The 21,694-nt window shown below is 42.2% G+C and overlaps 2 protein-coding genes across 2 annotated transcripts in view; both read right to left on the bottom strand.

The window, feature by feature from the left end:
* Positions 1-16,363, bottom strand: part of LOC132712177 (vomeronasal type-2 receptor 26-like) — a 35,020-nt gene extending 18,657 nt beyond the window's left edge. The window contains exons 1-5 of the mRNA XM_087887503.1: positions 16,203-16,363; positions 13,675-13,963; positions 12,563-13,423; positions 9,877-10,095; positions 9,575-9,701 (exon numbers count right to left, since the gene is read on the bottom strand). Of these exons, the coding sequence (XP_087743629.1) occupies positions 9,575-9,701; positions 9,877-10,095; positions 12,563-13,423; positions 13,675-13,963; positions 16,203-16,363 (1,657 nt within the window). The remainder of the gene's footprint in view (positions 1-9,574; positions 9,702-9,876; positions 10,096-12,562; positions 13,424-13,674; positions 13,964-16,202) is intronic.
* Positions 16,364-17,631: 1,268 nt separating this feature from the next.
* On the bottom strand, positions 17,632-18,564 carry LOC132712175 (vomeronasal type-2 receptor 26-like). The gene has a single exon (XM_087882230.1). The coding sequence runs from the start codon at positions 18,562-18,564 to the stop codon at positions 17,632-17,634; it is 933 nt and encodes a 310-aa protein (XP_087738356.1).
* Positions 18,565-21,694: the final 3,130 nt, after the last annotated feature.

The following is a 21,694-nucleotide window of genomic DNA, read 5'->3' as shown; positions in this document are numbered from 1 at the left end:
ACTTTAACCTTAGACTGTCTACTGTTGACCTCACTCCACTCCTAAGAGGTCTGTAAGGGGCGTGCATAAGTGCACCAGCGTGCCTACCGTCCCTGTCCTAATATTAGTTTTTACTTACTCTTTTCATGTATTCAAATTATGTTTATACTTTTACCTGTTATCTTATATATGCTTGACAAATAAATAAAATCAAAAAAATCAAGCTGTATCATTTTGGAACACCTTGGGACAATTTAATATAAAGAATGTTTTTGCTAACCCGCTTTGAGTTGCCACAAAAGAGAAAGTTTAAGAAAATTTTAGATGGCAATGTCGATTAATTTAGAAACGATTAAGAGAGGAGGAAAATATTCTTTGTTAAGATGATGGGTACTACAGTAGCTGCCATCTAAGAGAGGTACAATATAGATGCCATGTAATGGGTCTTAGAAATGAGGAATATATGTGAAATATTGATTGTTAAAATGACAAAGATTTGGAATGATGTCTATTTGGAAATAATTGTTTAGAATTTAGGGCGACATAGTAGAATGATAAAAGTTTAGAACAAGATTTTTTTTTCTTTTCTTTTTTTAAGATGTAAATGGATAAAATTTGGAACAAAATTGGTTGAGGGAATGTGAGTAATTGTATTTACTCTATATAAATCCTTGCTCTAAAAATATGTATTTCATGTTTTATGTTTTTTTTTTAACAAAAAAAAAAAAGAGAGAGAGAGAGAGAGAGAGAGAGAGAGAGAAAGTTTATGCCAGTTAAGTTTCATTGGTCCCTAGAAATTGTCTTGTTGTATGAACAGCTAAGGGGGTACATCCAACCTCCCTTGGGAACGCTCAAATTGTCAGCCCCGGAGCCATTTTTCTCCTGGCATCTTCAGGGCTGCCACAGCAGAGGCTGGGTGAGCTGTGGGAATGGAAGGAGGGGGGAGGTAGAGATAGCAAAGGGATTGTAACCAAAATAAAATTCTTTCCTCTGAGAGCCAAGGACGTTCCCACCAGGTGCAAGAAGGCGGGGGGTGTGAGGCCTGATGAACTTTGAAATGTGACCTGATGGGGCCCATGTGATGGACTGCAGGGGGCAGGGGGAGGAAAATTTGCAATTTTAACTACAGGGGAAATTTTAACTGAGGGGGTTTTCAGAGTCGGGTTTCCCCATATGTGCCAATATGACCTAGCCAGTGGTGAGATTCAAATAATTTAACAACCGGTTCTCTGCCCTAATGACTGCCTGCATGGGCGGGGCCATGGTGGGGGTGGCCAGGGGGTGTGACAGGAGCGCTCGGCCTCCTGCACCCCCCTGGGAGCAAAAACGGGGCCGCAGGGAGCCTAGTAGGCCTCCCCGCAGCCTCCTGGGAGTGAAAATGGGTTGTGGAGGGCCGTGCTGCACCCCCATACCCCGTTTTGGGCCTAGTAGGCCTCCCTGCAGCCTCCTGGGAGTGAAAACAGACCATGGGGGGGGCAATGCACCCCGCATGCCCCGTTTTGGGCCTAGTAGGCCTCCCTGCAGCCTCCTGGGAGTGAAAACAGACCATGGGGGGGGCAATGCACCCCGCATGCCCCGTTTTGGGCCTAGTAGGCCTCCTTGCAGCCTCCTGGGAGTGAAAACAGACCATGGGGGGGGCAATGCACCCCGCATGCCCCGTTTTGGGCCTAGTAGGCCTCCCTGCAGCCTCCTGGGAGTGAAAACAGACCATGGGGGGGGCAATGCACCCCGCATGCCCCGTTTTGGGCCTAGTAGGCCTCCCTGCAGCCTCCTGGGAGTGAAAACAGACCATGGGGGGGGCAATGCACCCCGCATGCCCCGTTTTGGGCCTAGTAGGCCTCCCTGCAGCCTCCTGGGAGTGAAAACAGACCATGGGGGGGGCAATGCACCCCGCATGCCCCGTTTTGGGCCTAGTAGGCCTCCTGGGAGCGAAAATGGACCATGGGGGGGCGCATGGCATACCGGGTGCCCAGTTTTGGGCATAGGAGGCCTCCCTGCAGCATCCTGGAAGTGAAAATGGACCATGGGGGGCAGGGTGGGGTTGCACTGCACACCCCCGTGCCCCATTTTGGCCCTAGTAGGCCTCCCTGCACTTACCTGAGAGCCAAAATGGGATGAGTGGTGACTCTTGGAAGGGGCAGGGAAGGGAGGGGCCAGCCAGAAATTTAACTACCAGTTCGTCCGAACCAGCCCGAACTGGCTGAATCCCATCACTGGACCTAGTTAATAAATCTGTACTTTGAGGAATTTGCCAGCCTTGGAGTTCTGATTCTGTTGGGAGGGTTACTTGGAACTCTGACACAAATCCTATTTTATTTAAGCGGATTTTATCTTGAAAGAGTTTTGCGGGTTTAAATCTATGGGGGATACATTAAGAATTACTGTTCTTCCAGTAATCGCAAGGAAGAATAACTTCCTACCCACTTAACAATAGCATCTCTTCATACAACCAGAAGGAGAAAAAAAAATATGTTTGTTTCCTTTGTTGCTCACCAAAGAAGAAGATGGAGTTGAGGATCATGGTGCAGTTAGTATTCAGCCTATCTGAAAGTGAGCACCTGCATCCAAGATGGAATCTGTACCATAGATTATTCAGAGAGATGAAGGGCTAAGGGCAGGGGTGAAATGCTCCTAAGTCTGCTACTGGTTTTCTTCGCGTGCGCATGTGTGCTTTGCAGGCATGCGTGCCAAACTCACACTTTGCACGCATGCGCACCACAGGCACTAAGAAGCCTTTTTTGAGTCTGCAAAGGTAAGTAGAAGAGTGAAGGAGGGGGGACAGCTGTGCCGCACGATTTAGATTTCCTGCTTTCTAGCAAATATAAATCACACAGCACAGCTGATTGTCAAACTTTTTTAAAAAACTTTTTAAAGCATTTTTTTACTACCGGTAGTAAAAAAATGCTTAAAAAATACCGTATTTTCTGGCGTATAAGACGAATGGGCGTATAAGACGGCCCTCTACTTTTCCTGTTAAAATATAGGGTTTGGGCTATACTCGCCTTATAAGACTACCCCTCTTCCAACGCACACCAAATAAAAATTAAAAAAATATCAGATTTGATTTCAATATGGTAATTTTAATTCAAATGCTTATGACATGCAGGTACTTAGCACTGTCACTGTCACACTGTTTGTCATCAAACATGTAAACATAAAACAGTGCAATTGGATTAAACTTTTCCTAATTCACTCTAAAGCTGAAAGGAAGGATAAGACAATAAACCCATGGGAGCTGCCATGCTGTTTGTTTTCTTAACAGATCTGGTACAGATATCTACGAGCCAGGCTGCCCATCTGTCAAGGTAACGGGCCACGTGTAGCGGCAAGAGGGCTATTTCATACCAGGTTTTTTTCCTGTCACCCTGTCCTGTCACCCATGTCCTGTCACCCATGCAGCCTTGAGGAGATCAGCACAGTTTCCCTCAATGTTGTCGGAAGCTGTGCCGATCTCGTCAAGGCTGCATGCCGCTCAATGCTGGACCCAGCTGGTTGCTGCGCGGAGCTTCCCCCACCATCCGACTTCCCCAGATAGCTGGGGCTCGCCATCACTGGGGGTCTGGGGAAGTCGGAGCATCAGTAATATCCACCTGGATGCCTGGGACGGTGGGGGAAGCTCGGCGCAGCAACCAGCTGGGTCCACCATTCAGCGGCATGCAGCCTTGATGAGATCGGCACAGCTTCCCGAATCTGAGTTGCCAGTGCTGACTGATGATGCTACGGGAGTGCCGACAACATTAAGGGGAAGCTGTGCCGATCTCCTCAAGGCTGCATGCCGCTGAATGCTGGACCCAGCTGGTTGCTGCGTGGAGCTTCCCCCACCGACCCAGGCATCCAGGTGGATATTACCGATGCTCTGACTTCCCCAGACCCCCAGTGATGGTGAGCCCCAGCTGTCTGGGGAAGTTGGAGCGTCGGTAATATCCACCTGGATGCCTGGGACGGTGGGGGAAGCTCCGCACAGCAACCAGCTGGGTCCAGTATTCAGTGGCATGCAGCCTTGAGGAGATCGACACAGCTTCCCCTCAATGTTGTCGGCGCTCCCGTAGTGTCATCAGTCAGCGCTGGCAACTCAGATTCGGGTTAGAAATCTCTAGCAATGACTAGAGATGGTAGTAGCTGCTCTTACCGCTTCCGTCAGTCTGTCAAACCAACCCGGGTAGGCTTATACCCAGCATATAAGACGACCCCCGACTTTTGAGAAGATTTTCCTGTGTTAAAAAGTCATCTTATACGCCGGAAAATACAGTAAAAAAAAGTTCCAAAGATCAGCGCGATCATCAGAACGGTTTTTGTTCTTTTTAAAGCATTTTTAACTACTGGTTCCAGAGAATCGGTAGTAAAAAAATACTTAAAAAGTAAAAAAAAACCCAGAGTTCTGAAGATCAGCTGTGTGACGCGCGATCATTGAAACTTTTTTTTTTTTACTTTTTAAAGCATTTTTTACTACTGGTTCGTGAGAACTGGCCTGAACCAGTAGCATTTCACCACTGCAGGGGCAAGGTTCTAGTGTGGTGATTCAAATAAAGGAAGCAATGATGTAGGTGTTTGTGTGGAAGTACTGGTTTATTTATTCTTGTATGGTAAGGGATGAAATTAGAAGCCCATTTCTCCATGAGGTGTAAGGTCTTGCCTCTCCAATCTTTCCCAAGAAAGCAGGACTCTTGAAACTGCAGTGGTTCCAAAAGGAGCTTTTATTGGAAGGTTTGTGATAACAAGAGACCTAGGCAAGAACTGAAGCTTCTCACTTAAAATCAGCTATTTAAAGCAATGCTAACCAAACCCCTCCCACACTACATCATTGCAGGGAAACGGAAACTTCATATAGAGATTAACACCATAATGCAAGAAACAGAAACTTCATATAGAGATTAACAAAGTAATGCAGGAAACAGATGTACAGACCACTCCCTTCCTCCCTCCCTTCCTCATAGGGCTTCTTTTCAGGGAAATACGGAAAATTCAGGGAAATACATCCATCTGATTGACAATCTTAACTGGGATTTATTTTGGGGGAACACGGTAGTACAATGCCCCCAAAGTTCCACTTTGGAAAGAGAGAACAGATCTGAGTGAAAACCCTGTTGTGTATCAATAGTAGCGCCAACTTGCAAAGCATTCCTGGCCTGCTCTATGAGTTGCCATAGGCAGGGGTGGATGGGAAAACAAACTTTGCAGCTGCAGCGAGGCAGAACATCAGTCAAAACAAAAGCACATTCCAGCCATATCTCTGTCAAGGCTCTCTCCGCAGTTACCCAGAGTGGCCAGAGGGGAGTGAGCTCTACAACCCGCAAAATTGCTTCGTTGGAGAATGTGACTGATGACACACCTTGTTATCAGTCAGAGGGGGGAAACAGAGTCAGAGCCAGAACGTAAATTACATGGGGTCAGAGTTGGCTTCACTTGGAACGTGCCGACATGAAGCTCCCTAATAAATAACTGGATTTCTTTTGAAGTTTGGCTTGAGGCTCATGAGGGCACCGGTCAGAACCCTGACAAGTAGTAGTAGTAGTAGTAGTAGTAGTAGTAGTATAGTAGTATAGTAGTAGTAGTAGTATAGTAGCATAGTAGCAATTATGTACTAGTGATAGCATTGAGATAATAGTAATATATTATCAATAGTGATAGAAATATGAGACAATATACATAGAAAGAACTCATAGGCTGAATCTTTAACTTTTCAGTTAACTCATAAGAAGATCCACTGATTTTCTATCCTTTGTTCTGGATGGGGTCACAGTACCTAAGATGGAACTGGTGTGCAGTTTGGCTGACTTCATTAAAAAATAAAGACTGGAAAAGGTGGGTCTGGATGTCCAATCTGGGATCCTGGGGGAAAATGTGGTTGACATTGGTAGAAGATATAAATATTTTCTTTATTCAATGATCAATTCTAACAGCCTGTGATGGGAACTGTTAACAGCATCTGACATTAAGTGGTAACAATTTCAGCTCGGTTGCTCAAGGTAATGCAAATTATTGCAAACAATGAAAAGTTATGCAATACTACAAGCACAATAATTAAAAGCTGAGCTTTTCATGATAAAAGGGAGGGAGGTATAAAGCTAAACAGACTTCCTTCTGGTTAAAGTATTTGTATGTTTGAATAAAACTGAAAGGCTTCTTGCAGACCCTTCTAACTAGGCCAGATAGTTAAGTCAAGACTCTAACTATGAGTTGGAATCAGCAAAATGAGTCAGCAAATAGAATAAAATAACCATAATGTTATTTTAGCTAGCATGTGCTTGTTGTGTCTGGACGTAGTTGGAGTGGAAACCTCTATATTAACCAGCACAGATGTGACTATGTGTTTTCTTGCTTTCCTACTTAATTTTCCTCATGAGGTGACTTCTATTGTTCAGTTCTGGCCTCAGCACTATAACATAGCATTTGGGGAGAAAGATAAAACTCAGCAGACCAGCCGCAGAGGCCAAGATGGAGAAGATCTCTACGGCCACCATGGACCTCCCTTTGGTGCTCAGATAGCTGGGGAGAAAGGAGACCCAGACACTGCAAAAGACCAGCATGCTGAAAGTAATGAACTTGGCTTCGTTAAAACTGTCTGGTAGCTTCCTGGCCAGAAAAGCCACTATGAAGCTGATGAGACTCAGGAAACCCATGTAGCTCAGAACAGCATAAAACATGGCGGTTGAACCTTCATTGCATTCCAACACAATTTCTCCCTTCACAGAATGAAAGTCCAAATTAGTAAATGGGGGGGAGATTGCCAGCCAGGAGGCACAAAGAGCTGTTTGCACGAGGGGACAGGCCAGGACTAAGATCAGCTGCTTCCCCAAGAGTTTTCTTGCCCTGTTTCCTGGCTTAGTAGCCATGAAGGCCAGAAATACAGTCAGAGTTTTTGCCAAGACAGATGAAAGGGCAGTGGAGAAGATGATGCCGAAAGTGGTTTGTCGGAGGAGACAGGTGAGGTTCCTTGGCTGCCCGATGAAGAGGAAGGAGCAGAGGAAGCAGAGCAGAAGGGAGACCAGGAGAAGGTAGGTGAGGTTGCGGTTGTTGGCCTTGACGATGGGTGTGTTGCAGTGTTTGATGAAGGCTGCCAACACAAGGATTATGGTCAAAGAGAAGAAAAGAGCTAGGGAAACTAAAATGAAGCCGAGTGTATCCTCATAGGAGAGAAAGTTCATGGTCTTCGGAATGCACAGGACGTGGTTCTTGTTTGGGTGTTGGTCTTCTGGGCAGGGGGTGCACTGAGCCGCATCTGGAAGAACAGGCATCAGCTGACATTAGACAGAGAACCTGGAATTATCCTTGAGGGGAAAAGTTTTCCCAATGAAAGAACTGAAATGCCCCATGCTCCCCATCTCTTTACTTCTGCTGCACACAACACAGAAGGATCCAGAAGAATCAGCAGCTAAAAACTTCTCAGGAGTAATTATATAATGAATTAATTGATTTGTTTTATTTCATTATTATATTTTGAAATTCCCATCTCCCACACCGAGGGACTCTGGGCAGTGTTCAATAAAATATTAAAACATAAACAGCACATAAAAGTTAAAATTGCTTCTAATAACTTAAAGGATTCATTCAACGTACCACACTTAAAAGTTCTGAATGACTATAATGAATTAATTGATTTGTTTTGTTTTATTATTACATTTTGAAATTCCCATCTCCCACACTGAGGGATTCGAGGCATTCGACAAAGTAGACCGCAACTACTACTTGGTAAGCTAGAAAAAGGTGGGATAGATAGCATCACCATCAGATGGATTCATAACTGGCTGACAAACCATACTCAGCGAGTAGTCCTTAATGGGTCTACGTCTACATGAAGGGAAGTAAGCAGTGGAGTACCACAAGGTTTTGTCCTAGGCCCAGTACTCTTCAATATCTTCATAAATGACTTAGATGAGGGAATAGAAGGGGAATTTACCAAATTTGCAGATGATATTAGGCTGTCAGGAATAGCCAACACCCTAGAAGATAGGATCAAGATCCAGATGGATCTTGGCAGAGTTGAATCCTGGGCCCTACCTAACAAAATGAAATTCAATGTAGAGAAAAGTAAAGTCTTATACTTAGGCAAGAAAAACCAAAAGTACACATATAGACTGGGTGAAACCAGGCTTAATAGCAGTAACCATGAGAGGGATCTTGGAGTCTTAGTGGACAACCAATTAAATATGGGGCGGCAGCTAAAAAAGCCAATGCAATCCTAAATTGAATTAAGAGAGGGATACAATCAAGATCAAGTGAGGTACTAATATCACTCTATAAAGCCTTAGTAAGACCACACCTAGAATACAGCATCCAGCTTTGGTCACCACACTATAAAAAAGTTGTTGGGACTCTAGAAAGAGTGCAGAGAAGAGCAACCAAGATAATTAGGGGACTGGAGGCTAAAACATATGAAGAATGGTTACAGGAACTAGTTGAGGAAAGAGAAGGATCAGTGGAGACATGATAGCAGTGTTCCAATATTTGAGGGGCTGCCACAGAGAGGAGAGGTCAACCGATTTTCCAAAGCACCTGAAGACCAGCAAGGAATAATAGATGGAAACTGAACAAGGAGAGATCAACCTGGAAATAAGGAGAAATTTTCTGACAGTGAGAACAATCAACCCATGTTACAGAAGTTGCCTTTGGAAGTTGTGGGAGCTTCATCACTGGAAGCTTTCAAGAAGAGACTGGACTGCCATCTTTCAGGAATGGTATAGGGTCTCCTGCTTGGGTGGGCTTTGGACTAGATGATTTACAAGGTCCCTTCCAACTCTGTAAATCTGTTATTCTGACTCTGGTCAGTGTTTAATAAAATATTAAAATACACATAGAAAACTGCTAACAACTTAAAAGATCCATTCAACATACCACTCTTAAAAGTTCTGAATGACTTTCATGTTGATTTGTTCAACTGATTTGCCACCTCATATTCTCTCTCACTCTCTACATGGGGTTCCCCTTGAAGAGCACTCGGAGGCTCCAACTAGTCCAGAATGCGGGTGCAGGGGTGATTATGGGGGCGACATGTAACACCTCTCCTGCACGAACTGCACTGGCTCACGGTGGTCTTCCGGGGGCGATTCAAGGTGTTGGTTACCACCTTTAAAGCGCTCCATGGCTTAGGACCAGGATATATACGAGATCGCCTTTTGCCGCTGATAGCTTCCCACCGGCCAATACGCTCCCACAGAGAGGGGCTCCTCAGGGTGCCGTCGGCCAAACAATGTTGATTGGCGACACCCAGGGGGAGAGCGTTCTCTGTGGGGGCACCAGCCCTCTGGAATGAGCTGCCCCTAGAGGTTTGTATGATCCCTGACCTGCATACCTTCCGCCATGCCCTGAAGACCCTTTTATCCCAACAAGCCGGGCTCGCCTAATAGGAATTCTTAATTGGGGTGTTTGTTAGTTTTTAATTTCGTGGGCCAAATTTTATATATCTGTTTTTAAATTGTTCTTAAATTTTGTGGTTTATATGTGTTTTAAATATGGCTGTACACCGCCCTGAGTCCTTTGAGAGAAGGGCGGTATAGAACTTTAATAAAATCTAAAAATCTAAATCTAAATCACTCCTCCCCAGGCAGCCACACCAGACCTCCTCATTCCTGCTTGAGGGCCTCCTCAAGCAACTTGCCTGTTTGATTAGAAATGGTCCCTTCTGGGCAAGAAACACATCCATAGCAACAAGTGGGCTTCTCCTCTGCAACTTTCCTGGCTTGTCCTGGAAGGCAGCTCTTCACACATCGGGAGAAAGGCTTCGTCTGAAAGGAGAGTGAGATTAGCTTTGAGACGGAGAGCTTAGAAATGTTCAGCTTGGCTTCGACGTGTGCATAAATACAGCCCTCCTCTTCCTTCCCCTGAATAGAATTTGAGTCACAACAACCTGGTCCTTCCTCTCAGCTTTCCTGAACCCTGGAAACAACATCTACTCCCTACCTGATTGGCCCGTACAATGGCGTCAGGGTTGATGCTGAAACCTTCAGCTGAAGGAGCCTCCGGATTGGCCCATCCGACTTTCTCTCGAAGGATCGTCATATTTGCAAAGACGACCCAGTTGAGGATATCAAATCCTGCGTATTTCATCCCAGTTTCTGAAAAGGAGACTTCCTCCCCAGCGGTGTTATTGAAAAGGACCTTTCTCAAGAAGACATGCATCTGGAATGGCAAAACAAGCAACAGACAACCAAAAAGTCCATGACTTTATATAAAGAGATTTTAAATTGCAATATGCATAATAAATGTTTTTCTGTATCCCAGAAAGGAAAGAAAGATAAAAGCCAGCCATTGTTAAAGTTGATGAACTCAGCAATTCCCCAAAAGATTTTTACATGCAATCTCTTCATTTCTTTTATGTAGTAATTACTTTTTATCCAGTCTTTATTACTTTACAAGTAACTCAGTGTGGTGAACATAGATAATATTTCTTATTGTTTCTTCCTATTTCCCACCACCACTACAACATTGTGAGTTTATTACGCACTGCTGCAGACACACAATTGCAAGTGTGCTGTTGGCTGATGGAGAGAATCACCTTTGATGAATAAATGGGCAAACATTAAAAAACTAAAATTAATTTTCCCCATAAATGGAAGTTTGAAGGGAGAGAAGAATATCTTGCTGAAAGGAGATTTAATTAACTTTGTAAAATATGATATCTGGTTATATCAAAGTTACAACTAAGCTGTAGATTGAGGGAAAGTTCTATTTCTGGAGCTGCTGGATATTCAGCTTCAAGGACTGAAACTACAAATTATTCCCAAAGGAAAACAAGGTGCTTGGAAATATAAATGAGTCAAACTCTGGTTCCAAATGACTTCTCTGCAAAATGTTTTTGGTTAAATCGTTAATGAATAACTTCATTAATGAAGTAATGAATGAGATGCACTGATATTGCATGTTCCTCCAGTTCTTGCAAGAGGCATTGATGTCCTTCATTATTTTTCTTGCCCCTAACCCAAACCCCTGACCTTTGTCTTTTTTCTTTTTTCTTTTTTTTTGCTATATATTTTTTATTTTGAACATTTCATCTTCCATTAAACAGTATGTCTTCTGGGTGAAAATATCTCTATGCAATGGCAAACAAAATTCACAATATTCATTACATTGATATTAGAATAGAATAACAGAGTTGGAAGGGATCTTGGGGGTCTTCTAGTCCAACCCCCTGCCCAGGCAGGAAACCCTACACCACTTCAGACAAATGGTTATCCAACATCTTCTTAAAAATTTCCAGTGTTGGAGCACTCACAACTTCTGCAGGCAAGTTGTTCCACTGATTAATTGTTCTAACTATCAGGACATTTCTCCTTAGCTCTAAATTGCTTCTCTCCTTGATTAGTTTCCATCCATTGCTTCTTGTTCTACCCTCAGGTGCTTTGAAGAATAGTTTGACTCCCTCTTCTTTGTGGCAACCCCTGAGATATTGGAACACTGCTATCATGTCTCCCCTGGTCCTTCTCTTCATTAAACTAGACATACCCAGTTCCTGCAATCGTTCTTCATATGTTTTAGCTTCCAGTCCCCTAATCATCTTTGTTGCTCTTCTCTGCACTCTTTCTAGAGTCTCCACATCTTTTTTACATCGTGGCGACCAAAACTGAATGCAATATTCCAAGTATGGCCTTACCAAGGCATTATAAAGTGGTATTAACACTTGATTCTATCCCTCTGTTGATGCAGCCCAGAACACACAGCTTTTTGGCTTTTTTGGCAGCTGCTACACACAGCTGGCTCATATCTAAATAGTTGTCCACTAGGACTCCAAGATCCCTCTCACAGTTACTATTATTGAGCAAGGTACCACATATACAGTACCTGTGCATTTTGTTTTTCTTCCCTAAATGTAGAACCTTGCTTTTTTCACTGTTGAATTTCATTTTGTTAGATAGCACCCAATGTTCAAATCTGTCAAGATCCTTCTGTATCTTGAGTCTATCTGGAGTGTTGGCTATTTCTGCCAGCTTGGTGTCACCTACAAATTTGATGAGTTCTCTAATCTCTAGTTCTCTGATATTGATTCTCTAATCTTACACTAATAATAATAAGCATAATAAACCTATTCATTTCTCCCTCTTAAAATATCTTCCAGTAAGAATATAATAGTAATATTAAACACAAGAGTCTTATCAAAAATATTAGTAAAAGTCATCATATTGTTTACATCTTTGTCTTTACATATTTTCTATATTTCACTCATTTCTATTTATTTCTAGTTTCTGTTTTTGTTCTCCAGCCATCCATAAAATAGTTCCCACGTCATATAATATTCAGTTTGCTCTTTCTCCTGTATAGCTAAGGTTAACCTATTCATTTCTGCACATTCCAACATTTTCCTAATAACATTCTTGTCAGTCGGGATCTCTTCACTCTTGCAGTTTTGTGCAAATACAATTCTAGCCGCAGTTAATACATGTATGCATTCCCTTTACTATAGGTTTTGGGCCTAACCCTGACCCTTGTCTTGATCACCAATCTTACAATCAAAGTACAGTCTCCTCTTTATTTATTTGTTCATTTATTTACCTTGACTATTTCAGTTCAGATGCTTTCTTAATAAATCCAGTCTTGTCTTTGAAGTTTAAGCATGGACTTACAAACCAGCAGAGAAGATCTGAACAGTTACCTGCCAGGACTTCATAGAGAGGTGAAGATGTGGCTTCTTTCTGCCCCTCTTCAATGCCCGTTGTGATTCCAACATATACACAGTGTGTAATGCATGTGCCACAGAATAGGCAGCATTGTAGACACTGTAGCTGAAACCGGTCATCTTTCCATCAAAGACGGAGGCCGGGAGGGTGTCCAGGTTCTCCTCCCCTGTGCAAACCCTTCGGCCATCAGGTGAGGCCAGACCTGCCTTCAAAACCTGACAGTCAAATACAACTTCCCACCATTCAGGGAGAAAGACGTCTCCGTGGGGTTCGTGTGGATTCAGAGCCCAGAGATAATCTTTGAATCCTGGCACCGGGTTTGTGTGGACTGTGAAAGACAAAGCACCATGGAAGGATTTTAGTTTCCCCCACTCGTAGTGATAGCCAATAGCTGAAAATTCCCATTGGGTGGTCAGGATCCAGACCTTCCCAAAAGCGGTGTGCTTCACTTCTTCATAAAAGTAGAGAGATAATATAAGGCTCTGCAGAGTATTTGAATCCCCTGCGACAATCACAGCCTGAGCATCATTGCTCAAAATTGTCCAAAGCAGATCTATTTGTTCGCTGTTCAATTCATTGAATATTGAGATTCGGGGCAAGATCTGTTTTACAAATTGTATGCAAATGTCATTCAGGGCGAGTGTTGCATCAAAAATCCAGATGAAATGGTCACTGCTCTCTGACTTCTGAACGACAATCCCAATCCAGTTCCACTGGAAATAGAGAAGGAGCTGGACAATGGCTGCATTCTGTAGGTCATACTGGGGATCGATCTGGTAGAAGGTGGGGAACTGAGTCTTATCCCCCAGAACAGGGTCAGAGAAGCGGTATCCTAGCTGAAGGGAGGGTGGAGATGGAAGAAAAAGGAAGGGGTTAAGCAAGGAAAATGGAACCTGTATTTTTTGTTACTAACCTCAGATTATTTAGACTAGCCAGGTATCCTATTCTGGACCTTCATCTCCACAACTTTGCACCTTCATGAGATGTTTTCTTCTGGTCACAGAAATGACTGGGAATTGTTGGCAATAACCATACAAGGGCAGATCTTACAGCATTCACCTTTTCATCATGTTGTGTGTCCAAGTACCTGAGAAATCTTGAAATTGCCAAATATGGTTGCCATCTGGTATGAGGTTCTGGAGTTGAGACCCCCAAGGACAGAGAGAAGGTTCAGTGTGTCACACTTATAGTTAGGAAACACTTTTCCCCCACTGGAGAGCAGAGACAGGCTGACATCTTGGACCATGCTTGCATACTGGTTCTCTTCATAGATGCGGAAGCCCAGAGTGATGTTGGGGAGGAGATATGGGTCTCTGTTGATCTCCTGAATGGCAAATGCCAAAGCCAGAATGTGTTGGTAGTTCTTAGGAACAGGTCTTTGTCACAAGTGTTAGATGACAAAAATTAGACAGGAGCAGGAGGGAGATGTACTGTTTATTTGGTTAAGAAAGCATTACCAGGATTCTAGGAGTTAATCATAGAACAGATCAATACAAATTGGTTGATTTGTTTTACTGCTGTCGGAATACAGGGTTACTGTCAATCAGTAAGTTATTTTTTTTTATTATTGTCAACAGTGTATGACAAAGCTTCCTTTCCCTCTCTCCACAGCAAATTTAAGTAAATTGGTCCATAAATTATCATTTATGAGCCTTGGTGGTGCAGCAGATTAAAGTGCTGTTAAGTAACACCAGCTGCCTGCAATTACTGCAAGTTCGAATCTCACCAGGCTCAAGGTTGACTCAGCCTTCCATCCTTTCGAGGTAGGTAAAATGAGGACCCGGATTGTGGGGGCAATAAGCTGACTTTGTATAAAAAAGAACACCGCTTGGGGGGGGGGGCGAAAGCCCTACTAAGCAGGTATATACAAAAGTATGAAGGCTATTGCTTAATGCATTGTAAGCTGCCCTGAGTCTCCAGAGAAGGGCGGCATATAAATTGAACCAATAAATAAATAAATAAATAATTTACATCATGAGCTCAGTTCAAGTCAGTATTGACTTTTCCAAAATGAACTTTTCAGTCCAGTTAAGGAAATGTGGCTGAGCCATGATGGCACAGTGGTTAGAGTGCAGTACTGCAGGCTACTTCTGCTGACTGCCAGATGCCTGCAATTTGGCAGTTTGAATTTCACCAGGCTCAAGATTGACTCATCCTTCCATCCTTCCAAGATGGGTAAAAGGAGGACCCAGATTGTTGGGGGTGATATGCTGACTCTGTAAACCACTTAAAGAGGGCTGTGAAGCACTGTGAAGCAGTATGTAAGTCTAAATGCTATTGCTATTGCTATCTTGACAAAACTACACATTTTGTTATCTCCAGTCATGTCATCTTCTGTCCTATGTTCTCAAGCACTTTTTCACAATCTGGCACCCTATCATGTTCTCAGAGTCCTTTTGAATTAGGAGGCTTTATAAATCGAATGAATCTCTGACCAGGTTGACTTTTGCTGGCTAGAAATGATTAATTAATTAATTAATTAATTAATTTATTGTCAAGCATATATAAGATTACAGATAAAAGTATATACATGATTATGAATACATGAAATGGATGTATAAACATGAAATGGATACAAATAAAAAGGGACATTACGACAGGGACGGTGGGCACGCTGGTGCGCTTATGCACGCCCCTTACAGACCACTTAGGAATGGGGTGAGGTCAACTGTAGATAGTCTAAGGTTAAAGTTTTGGTAATTTGGGGAAGAAACCACAGAATCAGGTAGTGCATTCCAGGCATTGACCACACTGTTGCTGAAGTTGTATTTCCTGCAATCGAGTTTGTATCTATTGTGTGAATTAAGTTTGTATCTTTTGTGTGCTCGTATATTATTGCGGTTGAAGCTGAAGTAGTCATTGACAGGTAGGACATTGTAGCAGATAATTTTATGTACTATCCTTAAGTCAGACCAAAGGGGGCAAAGTTCAAAATTGTCTAAGCCCAAAATTTCAAGCCTGGGGGTATAAGGTATTCTGTTGTGAGCAGAGGAGTGGGGGACTCTTCTCGTGAAATATCTCTGGTCTCTCTCAATTGTATTAATGTCTGATATGAAGATGTATCCCCCCCCATGTAGAAAAAGCCCTTTCAATTAGTCAGAATGTGGAACTCTTTCTGTTGGGGATTCTCCAAAGAGCTTGCTCCACTGACCAGAAGTGCCCAGGATTAACAGGTGATTGGTGGGAAGCCAGGCTTGATGGGATAAAAGTCAGACCTTCACTACATAGAATGCAATGCAAGCATGAAGGGTGGCATTACAAATCATCAGAATAATGAGACAGGAAGATGAATTCGATGCAGAAATAAGACAGAAGGACCTAATATTATTTCTCCCCAAGTTTAGTCCATACTGGTTTCTTTGCAATGTGCACCTTACCTACAGAAACATGGAGAAAAGGTTGACTCCCTTGTGTGACAAGTTATTCTTTATCACTGAAGAGTCAGAGGGCTTGAAAAGGGGACTAGAGGCAGATTGATTCATCAAAGAGAATCAATGTCTTCTAACTAGGAAGGTCCTACGTCAACGGAGGCTGAGTGGGATTTAAGTATGTCCTATGTTCAAAACTATCCTTTTCACATTGCCCCAAGAAAAAAGACAATCAAGAAACACTTACAAAGAATAGGTATCCCAATCAGCAGGAGGCTCACGTGGGAGCTGTAGAACTTTAGTAAGGGAGAGAGGTAGGTTTCCACCGATAATGAGATCTCCGGGTCTATAATAGTCTTTTTGTTCTTGGAAAGTTCTCTTCCAGAAGCAGTTTGGCCTCAGGTCCATCTGGACAGATGCAGGCAAGAGCCATAGCCATACTAAAAGCCAACTCATTGGATACAGAAAGAGACTACAGGAAGTCAAAGGAGGGTCTTTCAGGAACTGTGATGCTCTGGTGACTTCAGAGAGTTCAAGTGGAGTTTTCAATCTTCACATAAGCATTCATCTAAGCTCCAACTGTAAAAGGACCCAGATATAGGATTTGGAGCTTGTAGATAAACATGTTTTCACCATGTAACCTGTTTAGGGTTAAGGTGGATTAATTTGTGGAAATCCACTGAGATGAAGTAATGATTACTAGTCTTTGATGAATCTCAGGAGAGGGAAATGTCCATTATCCCCATAACACTGGAGTAATTTTGTCATTTTGACAGGAGGAAAATCTATTTCTAAAACCACAATTGTGTCTCTTGGTCTATCAATTGGGCAACTGACTGAGGTAAATGTTGTTCCAGATGCTTTCTCAGATGGAGCTGAGAGCCAGAAGAGAAGGCTGAAGAAGGCCCTCAAGGAACAAACAGAAGAGGCAAAGAAAAACTAAAGACAAACCTGAAAGAAAAAGCAGAAAATAAAAATAAAATAAAAGGCAGATTGAGTTCCATAGAAAAAGGAGGGTAGCTCCTTGGAGAGTGACAATGATAAACTATAATTAAGACAGCAGAAACATAGAAGTCAACAATGAATAAATTTATTGAGATATATAATATAAAGATGTGAATATATAGTGAAATTGCACTTAAAAAGTAGATAGGGTAAATTAAGGGGTTATAGGAAATACTGTTTTCTATTTAAATAGTTTTAATATAAACTATATTATTTTTAGTACAGATTTAATTTGTGCACTACTTGAAGATATTCACAATTTACAATTTCATTCTCTCTTTTTTTTTTAATTAGCAACCTTTCCTTTTGTAAAATAAAAGTCTTGCCCTCCTGCTCCCTAGGCACCCAACACAATCCAGCACATTTTAGACACTGTGATTAAAGTGGGAAACTTTCCTGCTGTAAATTGGTGGGTTACGGGTTTTTTAAAAAATATCATGGATGTATTATATGATGGATTTATTATATGATGGATTTTAACAAAATTTGTTTTCAGCTGCCCAGAGTCACAGCTGTGTGTGAGTTGAATGACTAGATATAAATTTGTTTAATTAATAAATATGCACACCTTTGATATCAATGTATATTACTCAGATGATCATTGGGACCTTATGAGGGACAACTGTCCAAAATCCCCCAATCCAAGTAAAATTTCCCAATCCCAGGACAAATCAGAGATTCTTGTGCCTCATTATATTTTCTCTACAATTCAGATGGGGCCTCAGTAGGATAATGTAGCATTTGGGGAAAAAGATGCAGGCCAAGAGACCAGCCCCAGAGGCCAAGATGGAGAAGATCTCCACGGCCACCATGGACTTCCCTTTGGTGCTCAGGTAGGTGGGGAGGAATGAGATCCAAACACTGCAAAAGACCAGCATGCTGAAAGTGATGAACTTGGCTTCGTTAAAGCTGTCAGGCAATTTCCTAGCCAAAAAGGCCACTGTGAAACTGACAAGGGCCAGGAAACCCAGGTAGGAGAGGACAGCATAAAACATTGAAACTGAGCCTTCCTGACATTCCAAAATGGTCTCCCTAGTCAAGGCATGGAAGTCCAAGTTGGGAAACGGGGGAGAGGTTACCAGCCAGATGGCACAAAGTACTGCTTGGACCAGAGGACAGGCTAAGACAATGGAGTTAGTAAGTGGTTTTCCTAAGAGTTTCCTTGACCTGTTCCCTGGCTTGGTGGCCATGAAGGCCAGAACCACCATGACAGTTTTTGCCAACACAGAGGAAACTGCAAGGGAAAAGAGAATGGCAAAGGCAGTTTGTTGGAAGAAGCAAGTGAGCTTCCCAGGTTGACCAATGAAGAGGAAAGAGCAGAGGAAGCAGAGGAGGAGGGAGACCAAGAGGATGTAGGTGAGATCTCGGTTGTTGGCCTTGACGATTGGTGTGTCACGATGTTTAAGGAAAATTGCCAGCACTGCCAATGTGATCATGGAGAGAAAAAGAGTGAGAGAAACTAAAGTGTATCCCAAGGTCTCTTGATAGGAAAGGAAGTGGATCTTCTTGGCAATGCAGTGGTCCTTGTCCTTGTTGGGATATTGGTCTTTTGGGCAGGGATCACAGCTTGCAGAATCTGAAATCAAGAATACTTTGCATATCATGGAATATCAAAAAGAACAAATCATACTTCAATATTGATTATTCTGATAATAGGCTAGTCTGAGACAAGGATGTTTCCATCTTTTGGGATCAAGTTCTCTACTTTGTATTTTGCATCGACTCATTCAGAATACATAATGTACATATACATATACATATACATATACATATACATATACATATACATATACATATACATATATATTACTAACTATTCTAAAAATACGAATTCCAGGTATATTTGTAAAGAAAGAAATAGACATTCTGTGAACTCCAGTACTAAAATAATTAAAATTTTATTCTACTAAGCTTTCGTCAGCCATCTGCTGATATCGTCAGAGTATTAAACTACCATTACAGAGATCTCTGCTTTTATATGTCATTAATCAATTTGGCCATTGCATGGGTCGTAGATCTCTCTGTAATGGTAGTTTAATACTCTGACGATGTCAGCAGATGGCTGACGAAAGCTTAGTAGAATAAATTTTTAATTATTTTAGTTCTGGACTTTGCAGAATGTCTGATTCTTTCTTTACACACACACACACACACACACACACACACAAACACACATTCTAAATGAGAATGCAAAATACAGTATCTATCTATCTATACAGTATGTCTGTCTGTCTATCTATCTATCATCTCTGTCTCTATCTCTATCTATCTATCTATCTATCTATCTATCTATCTATCTATCATCTATCTATCTATCTATCATCTATCTATCTATCTATCTATCTATCTATCTATCTATCTATCTATCTCTATCTCTGTCTATCTATCTATTTATCTATCTCTATCTCTTTCTCTCTATCTCTCCATCTTTCTCTCTCTCTCTCTCTCTCTCTCTCTCTCTCTCTCTCTCTATCTATCTCTATCTCTATCTCTATCTCTATATCTTTGCAGGGAAGGGTAGGCAGACTGAGTTAGATGGATCTCCCTCTTCTCCAACAGATCTGTCTCTCTCCTGGGAGACTGATAGCACTGACAGAAAAACACACCCTAAATAATGAAAAGCAAAGCCTCAACCTCGAGCCCATTGCTTCCTGAAAAGTTTGGTATCTGGTTTTCCTGGACGTAGTTAGTTGTAAGAGTAGGACTAGAAAGCCCAGTGGGTAACTTATGAATTGTGCTCTGAAACTGCCCTGCACTAAATTGCTGAGGAGCAGGAAAGGGGGCTTGGTGCGGGGAGGAGGGGAGGCCAGTTTAGATCCAGGAATAGAGAGGTTCTCCTGAAAATCATGACTATGTTGAAGAATGTCAATCTACAAAAAATGACAACAAAATTGATATTTCTCTCAACTGAATGGTTTCCTTGACCCAGGAAGATCTACATTGAAAGTGTGCTCTACCTGTCTGATTAGAAATGGTCCCTTCTGGACAAGGGTCACATTGGTAGCAGCAAACCTGCTCGCCCTCTGGAACTCTTTTCCTCTCTCCTGCCTGGCACCTCTTCATGCCACACCTGGCAAAGGGCACCTTCTACAAGAGAAAAGAGAAATGCATGAGATGTCTTCATCAATGAATGTGCTTCACTTATTCTTTTCTATATTTCTCTTTCCATCATTAGAATATCTTCAAAAGCAATGGTTAACTCTAGTGTAGCACAAATCAGGAAAAGCTGCTCTGGGGATTAAGGCTTGTGCTATTCTAAACCACCAATGGATTCTGGGGCTTGGAACTGGGGCTTGGCATGCAAAAGAAGGGCCATGAATTGAGCTATAGCTTTTCTGAAGCAAACAGCGATGGAGATCCAACTGAATGGGAATGGTTGATGGAAACCTCTCTTGGCTGCTCTAACTGCATCCTGGATTTCAGGCAGAATTTCTTCCTGATCTTAATTCTTTTTGATCTGTCACAAATCAGATCTCAAATACGTTGCATACAAAACAGCTTTTTCATCAAACGGTTGCCAAATTTTTGCTTCAGTAACCCGTTCTTCAGTAAGGGAGATATTTTGAATCCCCGTAAGAGAATGACTCTTTTGCTGCACTTATTTTACCTTCCAGCTCACCTTTTTTGCCCAGACAATTGCATCAGAGTTAATGGTGAAATCCTGTCCTGCGGGAGCCCCGGGATCTATTTGTCCAACTTTCACAGGGACAAAAGATTCATTGGGGAGCAGAACCCAGTTGAAAAGATCATAACGAGCAGATCCCAGGCCATTTTCTGAGAAGGAGACTTCATCTCCAGCACTGTTGTTGAACCGAACGTTCCTCAAATAGGGAAGAAGCTGAATGAAAAGAAACTTTCAGAAATTGCTAATACTCTCTACTCCTCTAAGAATTTGTTTTCCTCACAGTGCCTGCCCTGATTCCTGACTTCAATGGACATGGAGGGTTTATGCTTTGAGGCAAAAAAAAACAAAACACCACAATTTCATGAATTATAGACCACGTTGAGTCCTGTTCTGTGTGCTAAAGTTGACCAAGGCTGCTTTCACACAACAAGCAGTTCAGTGCAACAAATGACAAGCGAAAAATGTGGGATAGGATCACATAGAATGCTAAGCCATAGTAACATAAATCAGAGTTACAATGAATCGAGTCAAGTGTTTTTCTATAACTGGATTCAGGCTACAACATGGAGGAAACTGAGGTGGTTCTGAGAATGTGTCTACTGGGACTTCAGTTGACCCGTTGAAGCATCTGGCAGACTTGTCATCTTGCTCTGGACCACTCTACACAATGGCCACTCCATGAAATTCACACAACCTTTGAATACTTCTGAAAACCTTTTGGGAACGTCATACATCCATGAATCTTAGCTACAATTGGTTTGTTTTATTTGTCCTTCCCCTTCTACCCCTATTGAATCAAACATTATACTTAATCTGTATTATTGTTGTTTTTAAAAATAGTTCTGCTTTAATCTTCTTTGAGATGCAGTGATATAATGCCATATTGATATTTAACCAATAATTCAAGAGATACTTTTCCTTGAAAATTCTATTTTTTCCTTGAAAATGAAGCTATAGTCTACAGACTGAACAGTCAATCTAGGCAGGTATGTTGTCTCCCTGGAACAAAAATCAAAGATACCACTGAGAACCTTGCTAAAATAATCAACCCCATGGATTAATACACATTTCTTCTCCTTCTTCTACATGCGGGGGCACCAATAATAGAA

The sequence above is a fragment of the Pantherophis guttatus genome, chromosome 1 (genome assembly GCF_059756535.1).
Source record: "Pantherophis guttatus breed Tessera chromosome 1, ASM5975653v1, whole genome shotgun sequence".
NCBI classification, from domain to species: domain Eukaryota; kingdom Metazoa; phylum Chordata; class Lepidosauria; order Squamata; family Colubridae; genus Pantherophis; species Pantherophis guttatus.
This window is presented reverse-complemented; position numbering and strand designations above follow the sequence as displayed.

Coding starts and splice junctions, on each gene's coding strand:
- LOC132712175 (XM_087882230.1), bottom strand. CDS start 18,564: ATGATATGCAAAGTATTCTTGATTTCAGATTCTGCAAGCTGTGATCCC.